Source organism: Prionailurus viverrinus, chromosome D4, assembly GCF_022837055.1.
Source record: "Prionailurus viverrinus isolate Anna chromosome D4, UM_Priviv_1.0, whole genome shotgun sequence".
In the NCBI taxonomy this organism is placed as follows: domain Eukaryota; kingdom Metazoa; phylum Chordata; class Mammalia; order Carnivora; family Felidae; genus Prionailurus; species Prionailurus viverrinus.
In genome coordinates this window covers 93,225,368-93,246,887 of record NC_062573.1, presented here as the reverse complement: position 1 = coordinate 93,246,887, position 21,520 = coordinate 93,225,368, and the positions used below count along the sequence as shown (strand labels likewise).

The 21,520-nt window shown below is 64.7% G+C and overlaps 1 protein-coding gene across 3 annotated transcripts; it reads right to left on the bottom strand.

The window, feature by feature from the left end:
* Positions 1-10: 10 nt before the first annotated feature.
* Positions 11-21,425, bottom strand: SNAPC4 (small nuclear RNA activating complex polypeptide 4). 3 transcript variants are annotated; one of them, XM_047830620.1, is made up of 24 exons: positions 21,272-21,425; positions 20,133-20,271; positions 19,352-19,398; positions 18,047-18,211; positions 17,775-17,900; positions 17,174-17,252; positions 16,737-16,818; positions 15,794-15,898; positions 15,635-15,707; positions 15,112-15,276; positions 12,571-12,718; positions 12,313-12,419; positions 12,084-12,178; positions 9,662-9,756; positions 8,656-8,735; positions 7,837-8,322; positions 6,983-7,066; positions 6,372-6,618; positions 5,868-5,938; positions 5,303-5,413; positions 4,600-4,627; positions 2,287-4,004; positions 1,179-1,303; positions 11-221 (listed from the first exon to the last, which is right to left on the bottom strand). In XM_047830620.1, the coding sequence occupies exons 2-23, from the start codon at positions 20,260-20,262 to the stop codon at positions 1,187-1,189; spliced, it is 4,359 nt and encodes a 1,452-aa protein (XP_047686576.1). In that variant the 5' UTR covers positions 20,263-20,271; positions 21,272-21,425; the 3' UTR covers positions 11-221; positions 1,179-1,186. The 3 variants fall into 3 exon arrangements, with proteins under 3 accessions (XP_047686576.1, XP_047686578.1, XP_047686577.1); XM_047830622.1 differs by having other exon boundaries at positions 7,837-8,319; XM_047830621.1 differs by lacking the exon at positions 21,272-21,425 and adding an exon at positions 20,934-21,190.
* Between the last annotated feature and the right edge of the window lie 95 nt (positions 21,426-21,520).

The following is a 21,520-nucleotide window of genomic DNA, read 5'->3' as shown; positions in this document are numbered from 1 at the left end:
AGCCCGGGGCTGGTTTTTAATAAAAAAATAGGCCATTCACTTTATTCCTTCAAACATCCCGATCTGTGCTTCAGGACCAGCCAAGCCCCCGGGGGCCTCACGGTCACGGCTGGCAGAGCCTTCCCCAACCTCCAGCTGCTTCTGGCTGCTCTCTCCCGTAGGGTCAGCGGTGGGCTCTCCAGGCAGGTGGGCTCACCAGGGTCTGGCACGGCTCCCACCTCCTGGAACACAAAAATGCCCTGATCGGGGGGATGCCCTGACCGCAGCCAGACCCCGGGGATGGCACTGTAGGTCGGGGAAGTGACAGCACCGCCTCCCTTGAGGGCACGGCAGAACAAGGCCGGCCACCCACCTGCGGTCCCCTGGGGTTGGGGTGGGGGTGCATGCTGCGGGCAGGCCCTGGAGCCTGGGTGGGCTTCGGCTGGGACAGCCCCCGCTAGCACCCCCTCTGTGCACCCGAAGGCGCTGCCCCAGACCCAGAACCTCAGGGCACAGCCCCCACTGTGCTCAGAGGAGATGCCTCCTACCTCTAGGGATCTGCTGACCCAGACATCCTCCCCCATATCACGCGTTCACATCACGAACCCAACTAAGCCGTGCTGAGGGCCTACTTGGTACCTGCCGTCTGGGCACTCGGGACCCACCCGCAAAAATCACATTACTAGCCTTATGGGCTCGTAAGGCTATGCAAATACGTGCATAGGCCACGTCAGATGTAGCAGGCTGTGCCATCAAGACACATGAATGTGGGGACACCAGGACAACAGGCAGGGAGGGCATCTCCACTAAACAGACGCTATTGGAGGAAGGGAACAAAGCTTACACACAGAAAGGAGAGCAATGCAAAGGCCCAGAGGCACATGTGGGCTGGCAAGAAGGAAGCACCAGAGCCCAGCATGTGGAACCCAGTGGGAGAGGGGTGTCGCCAGGGGAGGGGAATTAGATGGCCCCCTCCCAAGAAGGCCTCTACGACCCTGGGTCTGCCGCCAGATGCCTGAACACACCCACCCCCCAAACTTACCTAACATCGTCACACTTGGGAGGTGAGCTCCTAAGGGCCAGCCTTCCTGCCTTTGGAAAGCCGTTGGCTCCACCCGCCCAGAGCAGAGCCGCGGGGAAGGCCTGTCTCTTCCAGGGTGCAGGGCTACCTGTACCCCACCCCACCCCCACGTGCTTACCCTGCCACTCACACCAGCCTCCTCCTCTTCCGGGCATGCCAGGAGTGCCGGGTTCTGAGCACATCCAGGTTGTCAGAACTGTCTAGGCAGGAAGAGGCAGAGCTCTCCCCACAGTCTGGGGCTCCCTGAAACAAAACCCAGGCAGATGGGGACAAGAGTGACCCCCAGCCAGGACAGGCGGGGAAAGCGACAGCAGCAAGGGGTATGCCAGGGCAGAAGCTGGGTCCTGACACCCTGGACGCCAGGGACAGGCAGCTCCCCAGACCAGTCCCTGCAGATGGTGAGACACTACAGGCTGGGCCTGGGGACATGGCCACGTGCAGGGGCCACACAGGGGCTCTGGCTTCCCACCCTGCACCCCTTGGGGTCTCCAACCTCCCAGCGATGCCACACAGCCAGCCCTGTGTCATGGCAGTGGCCCTGGAGAGCCGGCAAGCAGGACAGGGGGACGAGGAGTCCTTCCCCGCATGGCCCCCAGTCACAAGCCCTGCCTCCTGCTGTCTGGACGGCGCAAAGGCGAGCTCCAGCTGGGGAGGCCCGCGACCTGCAGGGACCCCACAATCTTCCTGATCCGGCACCAAACGAGGCGGCCCGGCTCTCCTGCTCTGCCACAGAAGATGCGGAGACACCTCTCTGCACGTTTAGACCGGGCTTCTTGTCAGGCAACAGGAAAAGGGGTTTTGCCTCCACAGCTCGGAAGACTCTTCTGAGGCCAAGGCCGCCAGAGCAGGCCGCCAGAGCAGACCGCGAGAAGGACCTCGGGGTCCCGGACGTGCAGGGCCGCCAGCAGGAGGCCGCGTGTGGGTGTGGGTGTGCGTGGAGCCTGAGCCTGTCTGCTCAGCCCTCCGGCAGGGCTGTGTGGCCAGGCCAGCGGCCCCAGGGGTGGCCGAGGGGTTTCGTGAGTGGAGAGGTTCCTTCCCCTCCCATTTTCCACACTGGCCTCAAGGGAGGCCACGTCCGCACAGACGGAGCCCAGAGCCAGCTTCCTCTTCAGCAACCAGTCGGCCACGGCTCCCACCCACTCCTGCCCACGCTGTTCCGGGTGGGCTGGGCACCCACAGCGGCCACGGGGAGGCTGGGTGGGTGCTACGTGCCCACGGCCACCTACCTGAATGGGGGTGGCGGTCGCCGGCCCTGCCCGAGGACCGCTCGTGGAGCAGCCATCAGTGAGCTCCGACTCCTCCAGGCCCAGGTCGTCCTCGCTCTCGGGGTCAGCCCTCGTGGCTACAGACAGGGTGGTGGGAACGCCATCGGGGGACAGGGTGGCCAGGAGCGCAGGGAGGGTGAAGGCCGCCAGGAACCGTGCCTTGAGCAGCAGGTAGGCCGGGCTGTCCCGGAGCCACCTCCGTACCTGTCCCAGCGAGGCGTGCAGGGCTCCGGCGCCCCCTGGCACGAGGGAGGCGGCTCTGCGCTCCAAGGCCGCCTTCTGGAGCAAGAGTGCAGACAGGGCCCGCAGGCTGCACAGGGCGGGGGGCTGGTAAGGCAGCCCTCCCCCCAGCGGGGGCACGCTCACCCCACGCCGTCCCCTCAGCCATTCCCACACGACCGCCTCACCCTCCTGAGACACGAGGTCCAAGTCCAGGGCACCCCTCTCAGGCCCAGGCCGGGGTGGGGGTGGCCTCTCCAGGCCCAGAGGCTCCCCGAGTCTCTCTGGTCTCAAGGCGGACCCTGCTGTCCCTCCTGGGCCACTCCCAGGGCCGGTGCCACCTCGAAGGGGCGGCTGGCTGGGCCTGGGGGACTTTGCTTCAGGGTGGTCAGCCAGGAGCGTGGCTTGGGAGGGTGCCCCAGACACGGCGGTGTCCCCGGCCGCTTGGGCCTCTCCAGGGAAGGAGCCCCCTGCCGGGCCGTGGGCCCCGTCTCTGTCCACCTCCATGGGACCTTGAGACTGGTGGGGCATCGGAAGGCCCGGCGGGTCTGTCTTGGAGGGAGGGTCTGAGTCTGTGTCCCGGCTGGTGGGGGGCTGCCAGGGGTGGGTCGGCCTGGGGAGCCCGGGACCCTGGCCTATCTGTGTCCCAGGCAGGGAGGACGACAGAGCCACTGACAGTCCCTTGGAGTCAGAGGTCCCTGCTGGCCCAGGAAGGCCCACCACGGTGGGCACCGGGAGTAGCCCCTGGGCTGTGAGCACCCAGGTGACAGGCAGAGGGGTGCTGGCCACCACCTGTGACCCCCTCTCGTGTGCGCCCACAGCTGGCGTCGGGCAGATGGGCTGGACGGGCAGCTGAGAGGGGCTGGGGACTGCAGGCAGAAAGGGTGGTGCCTCTGGCAAGCCCTGCTTCTGGGCGGTGGCAGGGGCCTGAGACTGTCCCGGGCCACCTCGATGGCAGTTCACGGGGACCTGGCTGGGGCCCAGAACCGGCACCATGGAGGCAGCGGGGGCAGCCTCTGTGGAGGCCAGGGCGCCGGCCAAGACTGGCAGGGTGGAGGGCCTTCCGTCCTTGGCTGAGGCCCGAGAACCGGAAGTGCACGGCTCTGTCGCGGCAGGGGCGCTAGGCCGGGAGAGCACCGAGGCCGTGACAGCCAGGCCCGAAGCCGAGGGGCCGTGGGGGGCCACCGGGAGACGGGGCTGGAGAATCAGTGGGGAGGAGAGCAGCAGCTGGGGTGGGAGGACCACAGCGCCCGGGGCGGCCCTCCTGGCCCGGGCCTCCCGCAGCCGCTTCTCCCGGAGCAGCTCGGAGACAGTCTTGGGCTTGGGCCGGGGACCACACGGAGCTGGTGGGGGCGCCTGCGGACCAGACTCGGCATGGCAGGGCTGCAGCCCCCTGCTCCCTTTGAGGCTGGCGCTCTGCTTCGCAGCTTCTCGGGCTGGCACGCTCCGGAAGCTGTGGCCTGAAGGGCAGACCGAACACATGTGCTGATGAGCACCACGCACGCGGGGCAAAACAGGCCTCCTGTCAGGAGGGCCCTCGCGGAGGGCAGGCTGCTGCCGGGAGTGTGGAGCAGGAGCCGTGGCGTCCGAGCTCCTGCCGTGGCCGGGGTGCTAGGTGCAGGGCAGCCCGTCAAGTACGGGACAGCACCATGCCTTGTCCTCAAAACAAGGACCGTCAGGCACCCCTGCCTGCCTCTCGCGGTCTCCCAGGACACCAGACCTTCGCGCGGTGCTGCTGGCGTGGGGAGACGGGTAGCGGCCAGCAGCAGAGGTCCCTGCCGGATGCCCGGGGCTGGAGGAGCCCCCACACCTCCTGGGTCTGCACTGGGGAAGCCCCAGGGTGGCTGGTGCACTGGGGGCGGGGGGGATAGGAGCCCAGGGGCTGTCTCTGCCACCTCCCGCCAGCCACGCTCTCGTCCCTGCCGTGGCGTTCAGACAAGACCCGTCAACGGAGCCACAGCTCTGCTGCTCAGAGCCCGACATTCAACGCCTACGACAGGTTTGCCCCTTTCCCACTGGACACAATGGCAAGACAGGGGCAGAGACAGACGGTACCTGTAGCGTTCCGGGTACTTGAAGGCATCTGAAAAAGAAAGGCGAGCACCTCAGAGAAGTCCCCGGGGCACCTTGGGTGAGTTCATCACATCGGGGTTTGAGGGAGAGACAGGAGCCTGGCCATCCGGGCAGAAGGGTTCCAGGGCTGCGTCGGAGCACCACAGGGCTGATCTGGTCATTCTGTCACTCCCTCCAGTTGTGACTGGCCTCAGGGACACGACCGCTCCCGGACGGACCCCACGCCTGGCATCCTACCCCAGCAGGGCAATGCCCAGAGCAACACATGCCAAAGGGCTCGGAGACCCCCTTGCAGGAGTGGGGCAGTGTGGCAGAGGGAGCACATTGTGCAGGGGAAGCAGGCAGGCCTGGGTGCCGGGTCTGGCTCTGCCCCCGCCCCCCCGCCCCTCCCCCGGCCGGACTTGAAGCGAAGTCCCCCCACGGCTCCCGGCAGGTGGGCGGACACCTTCTAGGAGAGACCCCTGAGCGAGGGGGCCAAGGGGGAGCAAGGCTGCTCCCGGGCGCTGGCCTAGCCTCTAGGCCACCCGGGAAGGCCTTCCGTCCTGGGAAGGACTGGTGTCACTTACTCCCTGGCTGGACGAGTGCTGCCCATCCCCTGGGCACCAGCCCTGCTGCCTCACAGAGGGGAGGGACGGGTGGCAAAAGCCAGCTGAGCCCGCATCCAGCGCTCACCCCTAGTTCTCACCGGTAGGAGCCCAGGCACTGGTTCCCGGGTGCCAGTCTGCAGCAGGGCAGGGGGCTGGGCCTTCCTCTCTCGAACGACCTCCATGCAGCCAGCAGTGTCAATCTGGAACAGCTGAGGGACACGTAGGACACGTGTGTGACATACATGTGACAAGAGCCCGTCTCCTTTCCCCACCGAGAACCGAGATGACAAGGGTGCCCGTGACGAACATAGGGCAGCTCCAGAGCCGGGTACGGCCCCACGAGGCTGCGACCCCCTCACTCGGGCCCAGGCGCCCTGGCTGCTCAGTGCCACGCTCCCGCCACGTCCAGGTCTCTGCTCCTCGAGCCTCCATTTACACCCTGGGGCTCCCAGCACCTCCGTCCCTTCCTGGGGGGTGGGGCGGCACTGTATCGTGGCCGCTTCTTCCACGTTGACTTGCCTGCTGAAAGCTGCAGGCCACGAAAAACCCTTTCCAAGGGTCAAGTTCAGGAAGCCGGACTTTAAGAAGCAAATCCACAAACTTCACAACTTCGCCCGATGAAAACAGAGCACTAGCTAAGAAAGCTCTATGCGAGGGGCTCACCTGGATAAAGAGGGTGAACACCGGGGTGCTGGCCAGGTGGGCATCCTGAAGCTGCTTCCTGATGCCATCGGCTGAGGAGACAAAGTGGCTCTGGCTACCGAGGCCCCTCTCCTTGAGGCCCCCCAGGACCCCACGTCCCTCTGCCGCCGCTCTCAGCCACAAGGAAGGGCGGGGACCAGAGGGCGCGCCGAGCCTGACTGGCCCTCCCAAGCCGAGCACCCCTGCCCCTGGAGAACCACCAGCTTCTGATGTCTGAGGAGACCCTTGCTAAGGCCTGAATGGCTGGTCGCTTCCAAAACCATCCCCTGGGTGCCAATCAGGTCAGAGACAAAACGCAAGCAGCCCTCTGAGGGGGGCACGTAGCTCCCCTCCCGTGCACCACGCACCGCCCCCAGCAGGGTCACCCCTCATTGCCCTGTGTCTCCGCAACCCCGGGCCCCACAGGAGGCTCTCGAAGGGGCCCCAGCCTTGAAGGAGGCTCTCGAAGGGGCCCCAGGGCAGTACCTCGGGTGTGTGCTGCGGCAGGCCTTCGAGGAGTGCAGGGCAGGACGATGTCGCCCACCCACGGGCTCACAGCCATCAGGAGCTGGCGCTCAAGGAGCCTCCTCTGCAGGGAGTGTCCCCGCCATCGCTGCCTGTTCCCGATCGTCCTGTGCCACAGCTGCCGGACGCAGGGCCCGGCTACGGCGCGGTCACTGGGGCCGGCCCCCACGGATGGGCCGAGCAGGCCTGGCTGCCTCAGTTTCTTCTTCTGTGTGAGGAAGAAAGGCATTTGGGGTTCCCGGCCCTTCCCTGTTCTGGAGGGGCAGGGCGCCCAAGACCAAGGGCGCAGGGGGCCCAGACCGAGGGGGCGGGGGGCCCAGACCGAGGGCGTGGGGGGCCCAGACCGAAGGGGCAGGGGGGCCAGACCGAGGGCGCGGGGGGCCCAGACCGAGGGCGCGGGGGGCCCAGACGGGGGGCCCAGACCGAGAGGGCAGGGGGCCCAGACCGAGGGGGCAGGGGGCCCAGACCGAGGGGGCAAGGGGGCCAGACCGAGGGCGCGGGGGGCCCAGACCGAGGGCGCGGGGGGGCCAGACCGAGGGGCAGGGGCAGCGGGGGCCGTGGGCCAGCCCTACCAGGGTCCGGCACCGGTGGGCCGTGTTGGTCCTCAGCACCTGCAGCACGGTCTCCAGGGGCAGCCTGAGCAGACGACTCCCGCTCTGACAAGAAGACGACGCGAGCTGGACACGTGCGGTCCTGGCTCACGGCCTGCAGGGGCCCAGATCCACGGCGGGGTGGTGGGATGCCCTGAAGTGCGGCGGCCTCAGGCAGGTCCCTAAGGCTGGCACCGACACGCCTGCCCAGCTTGGCTGCACCCAGTGCTGACAGAGTCCCCGCTCCCTGCAGCCAGCTCCCTGAGCTGAGGGCACCAAATGCCCATCAATCCCACGGGCAGCAGCCTGCGGTTACAGACGCGGGAGGGAAACCACGCGGCACGGGGGCTGCCGCGAGCCCTGCCTGCTGTCCCTCAGGGGCCAGAGCGCAGCCTCCAACCTCTCCCAGCACAGACCGACCTGTTTGATCCTGACCGCAACTCTGCCCGCAGCCAGGGCCCTGACACCTCTAATGTCAACCGGGCAGGTGTGCACGTGACCCGGCAAGGGGACCCGTCAGGGACTTCTGGACTTACAAGAGCTGGGAGGGCACCCCGCCTTCTTGCTGCCTCCCCACAGAGCGCCCTCGACAGCGCACGCACGGCTTTTAAAGGAAACCGGCAGGGAAATGGAGACAGCTGGTGGTCTTGATAAAGACGGCTGCTGTCCCGAACACAGTCCCCTCGAAACAGGTTGGGAACGAACGTTCTATTGAGCGAGGACAGGGTGTTGCTCCCAAACGCCCAGGAACACAGCGGACGCAAGCCCAGCACCAGCCTCGTGACCCCCAAGCAGGAGAGCATCCGATCCAGGGTGCGCTGGGGTCTGTGGCCTACCTCGTCCGCCGGCGCCTCTGAGCCCGAGGGGGGAGCATCCGCTGAGCCCGGGCAGCCGACGGCGCTCACATTGGAGCTGCGGGTCCCCGACGGGGCGTGCGCCCGGCCTGCCTCCTGTGCGGGAGCCGAGGCCGCGGGCCAAGCTGCTGGGCCAGCCTCCGCCCCGCAGGCGCCCCTGGGAGGGCTGGGGGAGGCAGCAGGGCGTCCCGGCCGGCCCCAGGCGCCCCCTGCGCACGGCCCGCCGGCGCTCTGCCTGGCAGGCACCCACAGGTCCATGTCTGGCACGGCGTGCTGTGCTGAGGGCAGCACCTGGCCCCCCGCCCGGGCCTCTGGGGCTTCCTCTGGCTCCGACCCCTCACTGTCCCTGCTGCTGCTGCTGCTGCTGCTGCTGCTGCTGTCCCCATCGCTGCCGTCCTCGCTGCTGGAGCTCCAGCGCACGCTGCGAAGGGGCCGCCGCCGCCGCCTCCTCCCCCGACTCTGCTTCTTCTGGGGGGAAAGGGCTGCTTAGAGGCCTTGGCGACCTGGGGCTCACGGACCGGGGACAATGGGCACGCGGGCCAACCCTTTGGCGAGAGACCACGAGCAGGCTTGGACACGGTGCGCCGAGAGCACGGCACCCGCACGGCTCTGAGGCGGCAGCGGCTGCCGACCAGCCCGGGTCTTCGTGCCTTGGCCTCCAGGAAGAAGACACGTGCCAGGGCCAGAAACCAGATGTCTCTCCTCTCCCCGCCACCACGCACCACCCCCCCCACACCCCCCCGCGGGATGCCGGCTCCCCTAGCGATACGGTCTTCGGACCGACTTTTGGGCGAGCCTTACCCTGACCATGATTTTCCACTTGCTCAGACACTGGGAGCCCGTCCGATGGGGTAGTTCCGAAGCTATCTTTGCCCAGTGACCTACGGAGGCGAAACGACACAGAAGCCGTTTCACGCGATGCTCGACAACGCGTCTACCAGCTTGAAAAGCGCCCTTCCAGGAGACGCGCTGTCTCCCAGAGAGGACCTGCATCGTATTCCATCAGCACGGGGTCTCCCGGTCACCTGCACACCGCGCCCCACATCTGAGCAGCTCAACGACACGCAGGGCGTCCGGTTCTCCAAGGACAATCAGCCCTTTAACAAAATTCTAGAGAATGCACATCCCGGAGAGAAAAAACCGTCCACGCTCATATAAAAACGGCCCTCGCGTGTCCGCCACGCTCAGGCTTCAAACCCGACATTTAAAACCGTCTCTTCTTTCCTTCCGGACAGGGCTGGTGGGAGGGCACGGGTGCCCTGCTTTCACGGACAGCGTGACCCTGTGGGACGGAGGTCAGGTTTCGGCACGCACCCGCACTCAGCACCACCGCATCTGGGACTTTTCCTAAGGAGACGCTGCGAACAGGAGTGAGGACGCGGCTACCGAACCCTCAGCTCTTTCCGGCCGCAGCAGAGACAGGAGACAGCTGTCCGCCAGCGGATGGCGGGCTGGGAGACTCGTGTGTCGTCACTCGGGGACATACGACGCGGTCGTCGAAAGCCACGGTCGAACACAGGACGCGTAAAGGCAGAAAAACATTCGCCCACGGACGGCAAAACGGCGCAAAACAGCCAACGCGGTTACATCGTGTCGAACGATGCAACTTTCAAAAGCCGCCCTAGAAACGGGCCCAGAGGGGACGGGGCAGGGGCGCGCGGCCGGCGGCACAGCTCTCCCCCTGGTGCCCGTGGCGCTCTCGACTCGACGCTGACCGTCATCGGTCTGTGAGAAGGAAGAGCCGCCGCTGCCGGCTGAGGACCCAGGGGCAGCAGAGACCCGGGGAGCAAACGGGCCGAGGACTCACCGACGCCGTACTTTTCTATCAGTTCCATCAACTTCTCCTCCTCTTTTGCGCTCCATCGCCCCTTCTTCAGGCCGAAGTGCAGCCTTCTGAGGTACCTGAAAGCAGCAGGGGCACAGGCAGCGTCAGGCGCCAAAACGCCCTCCCGCGCTGTCCCGCGCTGTCCCGGCACCAGAAGCTCGGTGACAAACGAAACGAAAGCTGTAAGCTGGACTGTGGGGGAATAAGCTTCGGAGTTCCCTGAGCCTGCAGGACGGGTTAACAAGGCGTGAGAAACTAGAAAGCCACAGGATGTTCGCACCCAAGTTTGGGTAAAGGAGACTCGGCAAAGTGCGACAAAGGTCCCGGTGTAGGACGAAGGCACAGGAAGAGGGGCTCTCGGGACGAAAATGTCCAAGGGGAGGTGAACAGCATTAGGTAAATAGATATGCGGAGGGCGGGGCCCAGGCCCCAATACAAAGGTATGTGAGGTAAACGAGATTCGCTACTCAGCTTGGGGACAAGCCCCAACTTAATGCTATAGCAGAAAGCTGCTTTCACAGGAAGCAAGGACCAAGTTAGGCAAACAGGTCAACAGGGCCAGAGATCCCTGCCGGGTGAAGTTGCCCAGAGGGAGCTAATTAGCAAGGGAAAGGGGCCTTGTTGACCCTGAGGTAGCAGGCTCCCTCCGACCGTCCTGACCGTCAGCGGGTCTCATCCCCTAGGCTAGCTAGGATGCTGGGCGTCATCAAAACTAAAAGCTTTCAAGGCGACTCACGGGACGCCATGGAGAAAGTGACAACACAACCCACACGCCGGCAGCGAGAATTTGCCAGGCAAGCGTTGTGTCCGCTAAGGGACCCCTGGCCAGAACGCTAACAAGCCAACGCCACAAACACAGCTCCAGTTCTCGAAGGGGTCAATGAGGGGCGCCTGGGCCGCTCAGCTGGTTGACTGTCTGACCGGCTCAGGTCATGACCTCACAGTTCGTGGGTTCCAGTCCCGCATCGGGCTCCACGCCGACAGGATGGATGGATCCTGCTTGGGCTTCTCTGTCTCCCCGTCTCTCTGCCCCTCCCCCGCTCAGGCTTTCCCGCTCCCTCAAAACAAACAAGCTTTACGACACGAGTGATATTCCTGCAGACAGGATCCGCAAACAGCCGGTTAGCACGCGGACGCCCCGCATCACGGGCCGTCCAGGAGATGCAAGGTGAAACCACCTGAGATGCCACGGCACACCCACTGAGCCGCCTGCAATCCGGAAGACGCACAGGAGCCGGCGAGGGCGTGCAGATACCGCGGCCCCACGACCGCCGCCGCCGAGGAAAAAGTCACCGCGTGACCGAAAACCCCGCTCCCGGGCGCACACCGGGAGCAGCGACCGTCCGTCCGCACGCGTACTTCCGCACACACGTTCACGTCTCCGAGGTCATCCGCGCTGCCGTGTCAAAACTGCGTCTGTTTAGCTTGTGAAGGAATCTCCACCCCCAACGGGGGCTCAAACTCACGACCCCAAGATGGAGAGTCCACGCGGCACCGTCCCAGCCAGCCGGGCGCCCCTGGATTTCGTTTGTTTTACAGCTGAATGACATCGTGGCGTCCATCCGATTTTAGAACCACACCTGTGGCTTCCCTGTTCTTCCCGCCGGACATCGGCTGTTTCCGCCCCGTGGCCAGTGACCGGCGTGGCTGTGGACACGAGTGTACGTGTGTCCGTTTGGGGCCCTGCTCTCAGGACGACACAAGCACTCGCTCCGTTTCCCGAGGACCCTCCGCTGTCTTCCACGGCGCCTGCACCACGCTGCGCTCCGCGGGCACACGAGGGCCATGCTTTCTCCACATGCGTGTCGGCACCTCCTCTTTTCCAGAACTGTCCTAAGACAATCGTCCCGCCGCATGTGAAGTGGTCTCTCGCTGCTGCCGCGACCTGTTATCTCCCCCACGACCGATGACCGGTGACGCCAAGCGTCTTTCCGTTTCCTCTCTGGAGAAGGGTCTGCGTGAGGCCCCGTCCTCATCCGTTTTGTTGTCGTTGGGACACTGGGTTTCTTTGTAGGGGGGTCAAATGTCCTAAGTTGATGGGGGTGACGGGCCGCACCGCTCAGTCGATGCACCAAAACCCACAGGATGGGACCCTTTAAGCGAAGACGCCGGACGCTGCACAGATCACGTTCTGATGAAACGTTATGAGGACACCCGAGCTGACACGAGGCGGCCGAGGCTGCCTCCAGGGCCCTGGCCCGTCAGGGCTCTGGTGGAGGAACCTGGACGACGGGCTCAGAGGCACTGCCGACCAGGGGCCACCTCACGCTTGGAAAAACAGCAGCCATCCTGCTTCCCTACCGGTCACCACCCCCCCGGCCCACCCCCCACCAGCAGCCCACCCGCCGGCCCACCCGGAAGCGGCCCCGGCGAGGCCCCCCTCACCCAGCGGGGTCCAACTCACCGATCTCGGCACTGGGCATCGCTCCTACCTGGCACCTCTTCCCGGATTTTAAACCAATCCTGCTCCCCGTACTTGGCGACGGCTCGAAGCAACTTCTGCAGGAAAGGACGGCAAACCAGCGATGCGTCTGCGGGCAGCCGTGACCCCTGCACCCTCCGCTCAGTCCCCTGAGGAAGGAAGGTCCGAGGACGGCTCTCCTCGGCCTCGGCCTCCGCGGCGGCGGACTCACCGCATCCTCCTCCGGGGCCCAGAGCCCCTTCTTCAGGTTGGGGTCCAAGCTCTTGGTCCACCGGTAGATGAGCTGCATGGAGTCTCTCCCTTCCATGTAGTAGACAACTGGGGACGGAGGGGCGGCGTGGGCACCCGGGACTGCGCGACCCCGCGTGCCTGCGGGGACCGAGCTGCCTCCACACGCGGGGGGGGGTCCGGGCCCGGGGGCGCCAGGGCGCCCAGCGGCAGGGGCAGGGGCGCGTGCGGGCGGACTCACTTCTCCGGTAGGGGATGTGGCTGCCGACGCGCATCTCCCGCACGAGCTGGGTGAGCAGGTGGTCCTCCTCCGGGGTCCACTCTCTGCGCTTCAGAGCCCTGTTGTGCTGCTGGTACTTCTGCAGGCACTGGAAGGCGCTGCGGCCGGTCTTCCGGGGCCGGGGCAAAGCACAGTGGGCGTTACCCGGCGAGCACCCCCGCGGAGGGCCCGCCAGGGTACAAGTCGCGAACGCCCCCGACCGCTCACTCGCACCAGAGCCCTGGAGGGACGGCGCAGGGCGTACCCCCCACCCCCCCGTGGCGGGAGACGGCCGCGAAGCACCAGATGGGACACGGACGGCGAGAGCGCGAGTCCAGAAACATCCACGACGCTTCCCTCACGTGACACCAGAGCTGCCCCGGAGTGCTCACGGGGGTGCCAGCGCGACGATCCGGGGGAGCAGCCGCCCCGCAGAGCGCGCGCTCTGTGAGCCGGGGGCCTGCCTGCTGCCCAGTCCCGGGGCCCCCGGAGGGCCGGTCTCTCTGAAGCCTCCGTGGTCCACCCAGACGACGGGGCAGCGGGGGCTGGATGCGTGGCGGGGTGCGGGGACGGGCGCGGTGTGGCGCCCGTGTCTCTAGAGGCGCCCTCCCAGGGGGGCTCCGGGGTGACCGGACCCCCGCTTCCACACACGCCGCGGCTCAGCAACTATACCACCAGTCTACACCGCCGACGGGTTTGCTCAGACCCGTCCCCTCACTCGTTTCCTTATGGGGAGGGAGCTTCCCAAGAGCTAATTGACGTTACCTGAACCCTCTTTTTTCCTAAAGAAAACTCCCGAGTCACAGAAGACGTGACGCACGGACGGACGCGCAGTCTGCTCAGCTACGGGGACTGGGTGCGACGGTGCCTTTTTAGACACGACACCACGCGTGATTCTCTCACGATCCTTGAACGAACGCAGCCGCTGACCCTTGTGAAAACAGAGGACCCCTGCCCAGACAACGCTAGGAAAGCGAGACCGGGAGCCGCAGACGGGAGAAAACATCCGCAGGACACATCCATCCGATCAAGGACCGTTGCTCTCAACACGCAGAACGGTCCTTGAAGCTCAGTAAGAAAACGATCTGACTACGAAACAGAGCAAACGTTGGGGGCCTGGAGGCTCAGTCAGTCGAGCGTCCGACTTGATTTCTGCTCGGGTCGTGCCGTCACAGTTCGCGAGACGGAGCCCCGCGTCGGGCTCTGCGCTGCCGGGGCGGAGCCTGCTTGGGACCCCCTCTCTCCTCTCTGCCCCTCCCCCCGTGTACGTGTGCTCTCTTGTGCACGCGTTCCTCCTTTCTCTCAAACGCTTAAAAAAAAAAAAAACACCAAGAACCTCAACAGACCCTTTGCCAAAGACACGCAAACGAGCGATAAAGCGCCGTTTATCGTCAGGGAGACGCAAAAGCAAAGCAGCCACCCTCGCACCCCTGCAAGGACGGCTGGAGCCTGGAGCCCTGACACGGCCACACGCCGGCGAGGACGCGGGGTGGCGGGACTCTCGTTCGTGGCGAGGGCTACGCGGCGTGGGGCGGCCAGTCCGTAGGACTGTTTGGTGGCTTCCTCCAGAACCAAACACCCTCTTGGCACACGACCGCTCCTTGGTGTTGACCCAAACGAGTGCAAGACTCACGTCCACCCAGACACCTGCGCACAGATGTTACCAGCCGCCTCATTCACAATCGCGGGACCCTGGAGCGACCAGGATGCCCTTCAGCAGGTGGGCGGACCACGCTTTATCCAGACAAGGGGACGTCAGCGCTAAGGAGAAAGAAGCGGCCGAGCCGGGAGAAGACACGCATGTTCCGCGCGGCCTTGGTTAAGGTCAGTGTGGTTCCCTGCAGTCACGTGCTGGTCTACAAAAGCAGTAAGTCATACCACGGAGATCGCACGGATCACGTTCCCAGGTCGTGAACCAGCAAAACTCAAACCGGAGAATAATACAAGATATTTCAAGAAACCGAACCACAGAGAGAGTGACAAAGCACATTCTCATGTAAACTAAGATCCAAAGACGTGATGAAAAAACCCCGAAATCAGACCCGTCCTAGAAACCTACAAAGAGGAGAGCTCACAGCAAGCTGTTCTCAGAAAAGCAGGCCTTAAACGCCTTCGTGAGTAAAGACAGACTGAACGAAGCCCTTTAGCCTTCACCTCGGAAACGAGAAAACCAACGCGAGACCCCGGAAGAAACCAGGAGCGTTCCCCTTAAGCCCCATCAGAACGAACCCCCGGGCTTGACGGGGACAAGGACGGAGGATCTGGAAGGAAGCCAAAGACAGGCCTGGAGGGGCGGGGGAGGGCGAGGGAGCACTCAGAGACGGGATGGGGGCCAAGGAGCTAGAAGCTCCTGGAGACTCTGCCGTGGGAGGGGGGAGGGGCTGCTGCCCCCAGGGCCGCACCCTCCAAAGCGGCACCAAGAAGAACCTGATGGCTCCCAGGGTGAGATGTGCCACGCAGCCCGCGGAGACCCCAAACCCGCCCGGCCCCTCCCAGCCTCTCGGAGGCCCCTCCGGCCCTCACCCCCAGCTCCTTGGCGATCTTCTGCCACTGCAGGTGGCCGTGCTTGGCTGCGATGGCCTTGAGCTGCTCGACCTCCGGCCCGCTCCACTCCTGCTTGTTGATGCTCGGGTGCTCACAGTTCTGCCAGAACTTCCGGATCTCCTCTGCACTGCGGCCGCCCTCGAACTGCACCGACAGAGAGAGAGCCAGCCTGCGGGGGGGCCGTCCCTCTGATGGCTGGCCGTGATGGCTCAGCACCCGGGACAAGTGGGGTCCTCGTCCAGGTCGCCAGGACTTGCACAACCAAGTTGGGCTCCCAGCGCAAAGCCTGAACCTTCACACCCTCCCGTTTCAGAAGAGCCACGTCACCCCGGCGGGGCGAGCCCGCGAGGCCACCCCACACTGCTGGACACGCGCCCGACCAGAGGCTTCAAGGCAGGTCTAGTGGCCACAGGGATGAGGCCTGACCGCCTAGAGCTGACCCATGCCCCTGGCTGCCGGGACGGCCGTAGGCCGCTGTCGCCTCAGCACCCCCCCAACTTACGTTAACGTTGGATATCTTCTCCCAGTCGTGGCCGTCCAGCCTGTTCCCCAGCAAGGTCTCCTCTGGGAGCTCCCTGGAGGAAGGAACAGGTCGCCAGGGTCACGCCTGGCCTTCCTCGCCTCTCCCCAGGTCACACCCTCCCCAGGAGACCCAGCTCACCGGATGTCCTGGACCTCCTTCTCCGCCTCTCTGCTCTGCTTCTCCAGGACCTGCCTCTCTGCCTCACTGGTCACCCTACTCCGTTTCTGGTGCAAGTATTCAAGCCTACGGGGCAGAGCAGAGGCACCGGGGTTACTCGCATCAGGGCCGTGTCCCGGGGGAGGGGGGCGGTGTCTCTGGGGCCAGCTCAGCCTCCCCGTGCACCGGGGCACGTGCACCGCTCCACATGATGAGGCCCGGTGGCAGGGAGCACACACAGGAGCCTGGTCCCGGCTCTGAGCCTACCCCTTGCAGGCAGAAGGCTGTCCGAGCTCCACGCCCAGAGGAAGCAGCCAGCGACACCCCTCTCTGGGCTGTCACCATGGTCACGTCAGTGACTAGCGCGACAGGTCTGCTGACGCAGATGATAACAACCACCAGCTCAGCGGCCCAGCCGCCAGCCCTGGGCCCGGCGTGCAGGGACGTGCTCCGAGGGCAGCCTGGCGACAAAGCCTGCAGGAACCCCTTCCGGAGGCCAGCGGAGAGGACCCATCACTGAGGCTAGTCCTGACCCACGCGTGGAGCCACGAGACTGCGGGCAGCCCCCAAGACTCCCGCCCGGCCACAGGCGCTGCGATCTGTTCACACGACATCACGTGACCTTTCGGCACACAAAAAGCGGGTCTCGTGAGCAGTGCCTATTTTCACAAGTGGAAACTGAGCCCGAGACCAGAGAAACTACCCGAGCTGTGCCTGACTGAACGCGGCCACTCGGCCTTCCCGGTTCTTGCACGCCTGGCCTCGAGCTCGGCTGCCTCCCTGGGGAAAAGTTTCAGGGGTCAGCGCCTCTCCTACGGGCGCAGGGGGACACGGCCACACCAAGCGTCTGCCTGTCACCAAGCCTCCGGCCTGGACCCCTCGCGCTCCCGGCGAGGCTGGCGCCCGCGGCTGTTCCTACACTCACTTCAGTAACTTGGGCTGAAGCAGGCGCTGTAGGCGGTCGCTCACCACTGACCTTCTGAGCAAGGCCTTCTCCCAGTTTTTCCCTGAGAAGAAACAACGGCATCAGCAGAGGTCCCGACTTCCCCTCGACCGAGTGGTGGGCATGTGACCATTCCGGGACCACAGCGCCGGCCGGGTACCCCAGCCCGGCTGATGAGCGAGCACGACGCCCCGGCCCAAGCTCACGGAAGGGCCCCTGGGGCTGTGTGTTCAGGAATAAGACACGTGAGACTGCACAGTGAGCCGTGGGGATGGTGGTCCCCACATGGCGCGTGGGACAGGCCGGGGGTTTGAGTGGGCAGTCCCAGCAGTCAAGGCCCGAAGGAGCCCACGGAACCAGAGGAGGGTGCCTGTGGAAAGGCAGGGCTGTGGCGCTGAGGGCCCGGCGCAGGGGCTTACACTTAGTCACCAGGAGCTCCTCGAAAGCCTTGATGCCCTGGGCGGCCTTCTCCCGCGTGTCTTCGTTGGCCGGAGGTCCCTGCCAGATAGGGCAGCGTCACGACGCGGCCGGACGCCGAGTGCTCTCGCCCCACGGCCCACGCTTCCCCTCGGCCTCCTCGAGCAGCCTGGCCACGTGTGAGGCCTGGCAGTGGACACCTGGGCCCAGCGCTGGACTCTGAGCGGCCGTGAGCACGACCCGGCCGGCACGGGCGGGCTCAGCAGCTCCAGCCCTCGCTGCCAGGCCTCTCTGATCCGGCCAATGAGCCCCACCCAAGGTGCCCCTCCTTAAGGAAACGTCTCTGGGGCTTATCCGTGGAGCCGGGGTCAGCGTGCCGTATTCCAGGCCCAGAGACCACGTTCCAGGCCCAGAGACCACGTTCCAGGGCCACAGACCTTGACTTCCACCACTAGACACCAAAAGGTTTTAGGAAGATCGGAGAACGTTGTCCCGAAGAACACGAGGGAACAGACAACACCCACAGCAGGTGCGGGGAGAAGAGCCCCTTCCCAAGCAGCCTGCCCCTCCCTCACGGTTAACAGTGGAGCCCCGGCTACTCACCACTCCGGTGACCCTGTCCTTGAAGTAGGGCTTCATGAAGTGCCCTATGTACAGATTCGGGGGCAGACTCTTGCCGTCTTTCACCTTGGGGCCTTTGGACCCTGCCAGGTCACACATGATCTCCTCCTGTGACAGACACAGGGAGCCCATCTGGGGCCAGGCGGCAGCGATGCCCTCGTGGAGAAGGCGACTGGGGCAGCCAGGGAGCAGACGTCACCAGAAGCACTAGTCCCGGGGCGCCTGGCCACGGGGGTGCCGAGGGCCCGTCCTACCTGCTGCTCCCGGTTCTGGGCCAGCAGGAGGCTGACCTCCGCCAGCCTCTCCTGGATGACCTCCTGGTAGACCATGTTCAGCTGCAGGCAGGTCTCTGGGTCTTCAGGGAGGGTCTTCTTGGGGTCGTCCTCGCCATTGCTGGCCTCTCCCCACCTCTCCTCTTCCTGGTCACCAGTGGGGAACCACGGGTGAGGCGGGGGGGGCCTGCAGACCCGCCCCCCGTGACCCGGGCAGCACAAGCAGCCTCTGAGCTCATGCCCATCACTGGGCCAACAAGGGTTGGGGCCACGTACAGCGTGTGCATAGGCCACACGATCAAGGACACAAGAAAATCAATGTCTGGAGGAACGTCTCGGGTGGGAAGGCGTGAGGAGGTGAGCGCTCTTCACTTTCCACGATGAATGTTTCTGGTGAACCTGAAGTTCAGAACGAGCCCACAGGCCTCCGCCCCCGGCAGGGGACAGTGAGGAAGAACACGAGTGAGGAAGGCCATCACAGGGCCGGCAAAGCTAAGAACCGGGAAGAGGCTGCTCGCTGCCCAGCAGGTGAGGAACTACGGGAAGCCTACGCCACGGGGACCACTGCTCGTTGAAACCAGGAAGTGAAGCTGTACCTCCTGGCTCAACGAAAAACTGAAAAGCGGATTGTAAAAATTCTCCAGGTTAACGTGAGATTCTAAAACAAACCAGAAGTGGCAACAAAAACTGGAGTGGCCTAGTTGGCGATTTACGCCTCTCGACTTTCTGAGATCCCCGTAATGCGCAGGGCTCGACCTGACGTCGTGTGTGGAAGGGTCCGAGCAGGTGAGGCTGGCCCCTCGTAGCTCTCTCGCTCGCTCGCTCTCTCCCCCCCCCACCCCCGCAGGCTCAATCTCCTGAACTGTGAGATCATGATCTCTCTCTTTCTTTCTCTCTCTCCCCACAGAAAGAGAGCTCCTTTCTGTGTTTCAGTCTACAGCGGGCCCACATGTGTGACCGCCCAGGACCGTGCCTGCAAGGACTGAGGCAGAGAGAGGGAGCTACGAGGGGCCAGCCTCGCCTGCTCGGACCCTTCCGCACGTGACGTCAGATCGACCCACACACGTTACGGAGAGCTCAGAAAGTCGGCAGGCGTAAATACCCAACTACTAACAACAGTCGTTTCTTGGGACAATTTCCGTTTTGGTGACAAATACTTTGGGATACGTCATCTTCAGTGACGAGCACGCAGAAAAATCAAGACGAGCTCAGAGCACTGCCCTCCTGGGCCCACTGGCAGGGTGGCAACTGCCTGGGCGGGCTCCACCAGCTCAGGCCGGTACTTACCGAGGCCAGGGAGCCAGCAGCGTCCGAGTCCTCTTCAGGCAGCGAGTCTGTGGGAACACAAGCACAGGGGATGCAAGTTGGGGACGTGATGGGATGCAATACCCGCCAAAGAAACGACCGGCAGGTGCAGCACAGGGCTGTTTCCTGTTGGCCACAGGCGAGGGAAGGGCCGAAAGGCCTCAGGACAAGACTGTATTCCCTGGACCCTCCCTCCCTGAGGGTTGGTGGCTGAATGCTACCCACTAACCAGGCAGGACAGGCCCTGAGCCAAGGGCAGGGGCAGCCAGGAAGGGAAGACACAGAAAACAGGGTCCGCCAGGGCAATGAGGGGAAGCCTTGCAGGAACAGACCCGTTCGGGGGAGCTGGAGCTACTGGGGGGTGGGGAGCAGGTGCAGAGGCCCTGATCGTAGGTGAGAGAAAGGCCCCAGCGTGGTCAGAAACTCTGAGAAACTGAGACTTAGAGCTGCACCTGGGGCTGGGGAGAGGTGGGCAGGCCTGGGGGCCCAGGGGAGCCTGTGGGGTGACTCTCAGCTGTCCAGCATGGTGGCTGTCCGGCACGGAGGTGGCCAACAAGCTGAGCTCTGGAACCATCTGATTCCTGGGAAGGGCAGCCGGCCACCCACCTGGGACAGAGTGACACAGATGCCCCCAAAGGGCACTCACGCACAGCCGGCAGGTCCACGGCACGTGGAGGAGGGGCGGAGAGAAACCATCGCGGGGAGTAAAGGCAGAGGCCAGCTTGCGCGAGAAACGGCTGGTCCGCAGCTTGTGAAAGCTCACCTGCTTCGGAATCCAGTGCAAGACCAGACTCCGAGACCTCCACGCTGATACTTGAGGAGCTGGGATCCAAGATCCTTTCTAATTCTTCAATCTCCTTTGCTATTTTCTCTCGTTCGGCGTCCACGTCCATGACTCCTACCTGCCACCAGAGCGCATCATGAGATTTCAGGAACCAAGAGTCTGCAGACACACACCCGTAGGGGATGACAGAAGCCTGCCCTGGGACTGTGATATGACACCCCCCCTCCGTGTCCCCACGAACACCCGCTGTTTGTTCTAGCGGGTGAGGAAACCATGTGAGTGTGACCTGCCCACTCTGATCTAAGGCTGTGACCAGCGGGGGGGGGGGGGGCAGGGCAATGGACACCTGGACACCAACATGGCCCAAGAGCCTGGCCTGTCTTCCCAGAGCCAAGCCACAAGAGAGCTGGTCACCCAGTGCAGAAACAGCAGGTTGTGGCAGCAAAGTCACCAGAGGACAAGAACGAGACCCAGGCAGTCAGGACCTCAGCTGCGCAGCCTGCTCCCCTGCCAGGAGACGCCCAGAGAGCATCTGGCAAATGTGCAGGAAATGCAGGTGGCAGGCACTACGGGGGGCAGCAGGAACGAAGCCCCCTGAGGGCAGGGTCCCCTGAGGTTCCCTGCTCCATCTCCAGCACCTACAACGGCACCTATTGAACGAACAGAACCTTCTTTCTTAGTAATACCAGTGTGGGAAGTCTAAAAGGGACAAAAAGCTGGAAAGAGAGCTAGGAGAATAAAGCTGCGGCAGAAAAAAGAGCAAAGGAACACAGCACAGACCTAGGAGCCAACGACCAAGCCCAGAAACATTCCCGTTGACATCGGACAACGGCAGCCACCAAGCGGGAGCACGCTTCAGCCCGATCCGCAGCACGGAGCGCCGTCTACACTCTAACCGTGTGTAACCCCAACCAGCCAAGAGCCACGCAGCTCTGCAGAGCCGGCAGCGGCTACCGGGGCATCAGGCCGCCAACCCCGCGGGCAGCGCGGGCCCCGGCCCCGTTCCTCCCACCGCCTCTCCTGGGCCCCGGCCCGCGGCCTGGCCCCGCCCCAGCCCCGCTCCTCCTACCGCCGCCTCTCTCCGGACCCGCCGCCCTCACCCTCACCCTCACACTCACCTTCCGGCACCGCCGCCGCCAGCGCCACCGCCCCCGACACTTCAGTGGCAGAGCGACGAGAGCGCCGCGCACCGGAAGTCCCGCCTCCGCGGCCGCAGCGCGGGGCACGCCGGGACGGGGCTGGCGGGCGGGTGCTGCCCCCGCGCGGCCGCCCTTGGGACTGCCCGCGACCGGGCGCCGCCGTGTGGGGTTAGCGGCGCCGGACCGCTGCTTCTCGCCGGAGCGTGTGACCTCCGGTATCGCCGAGTC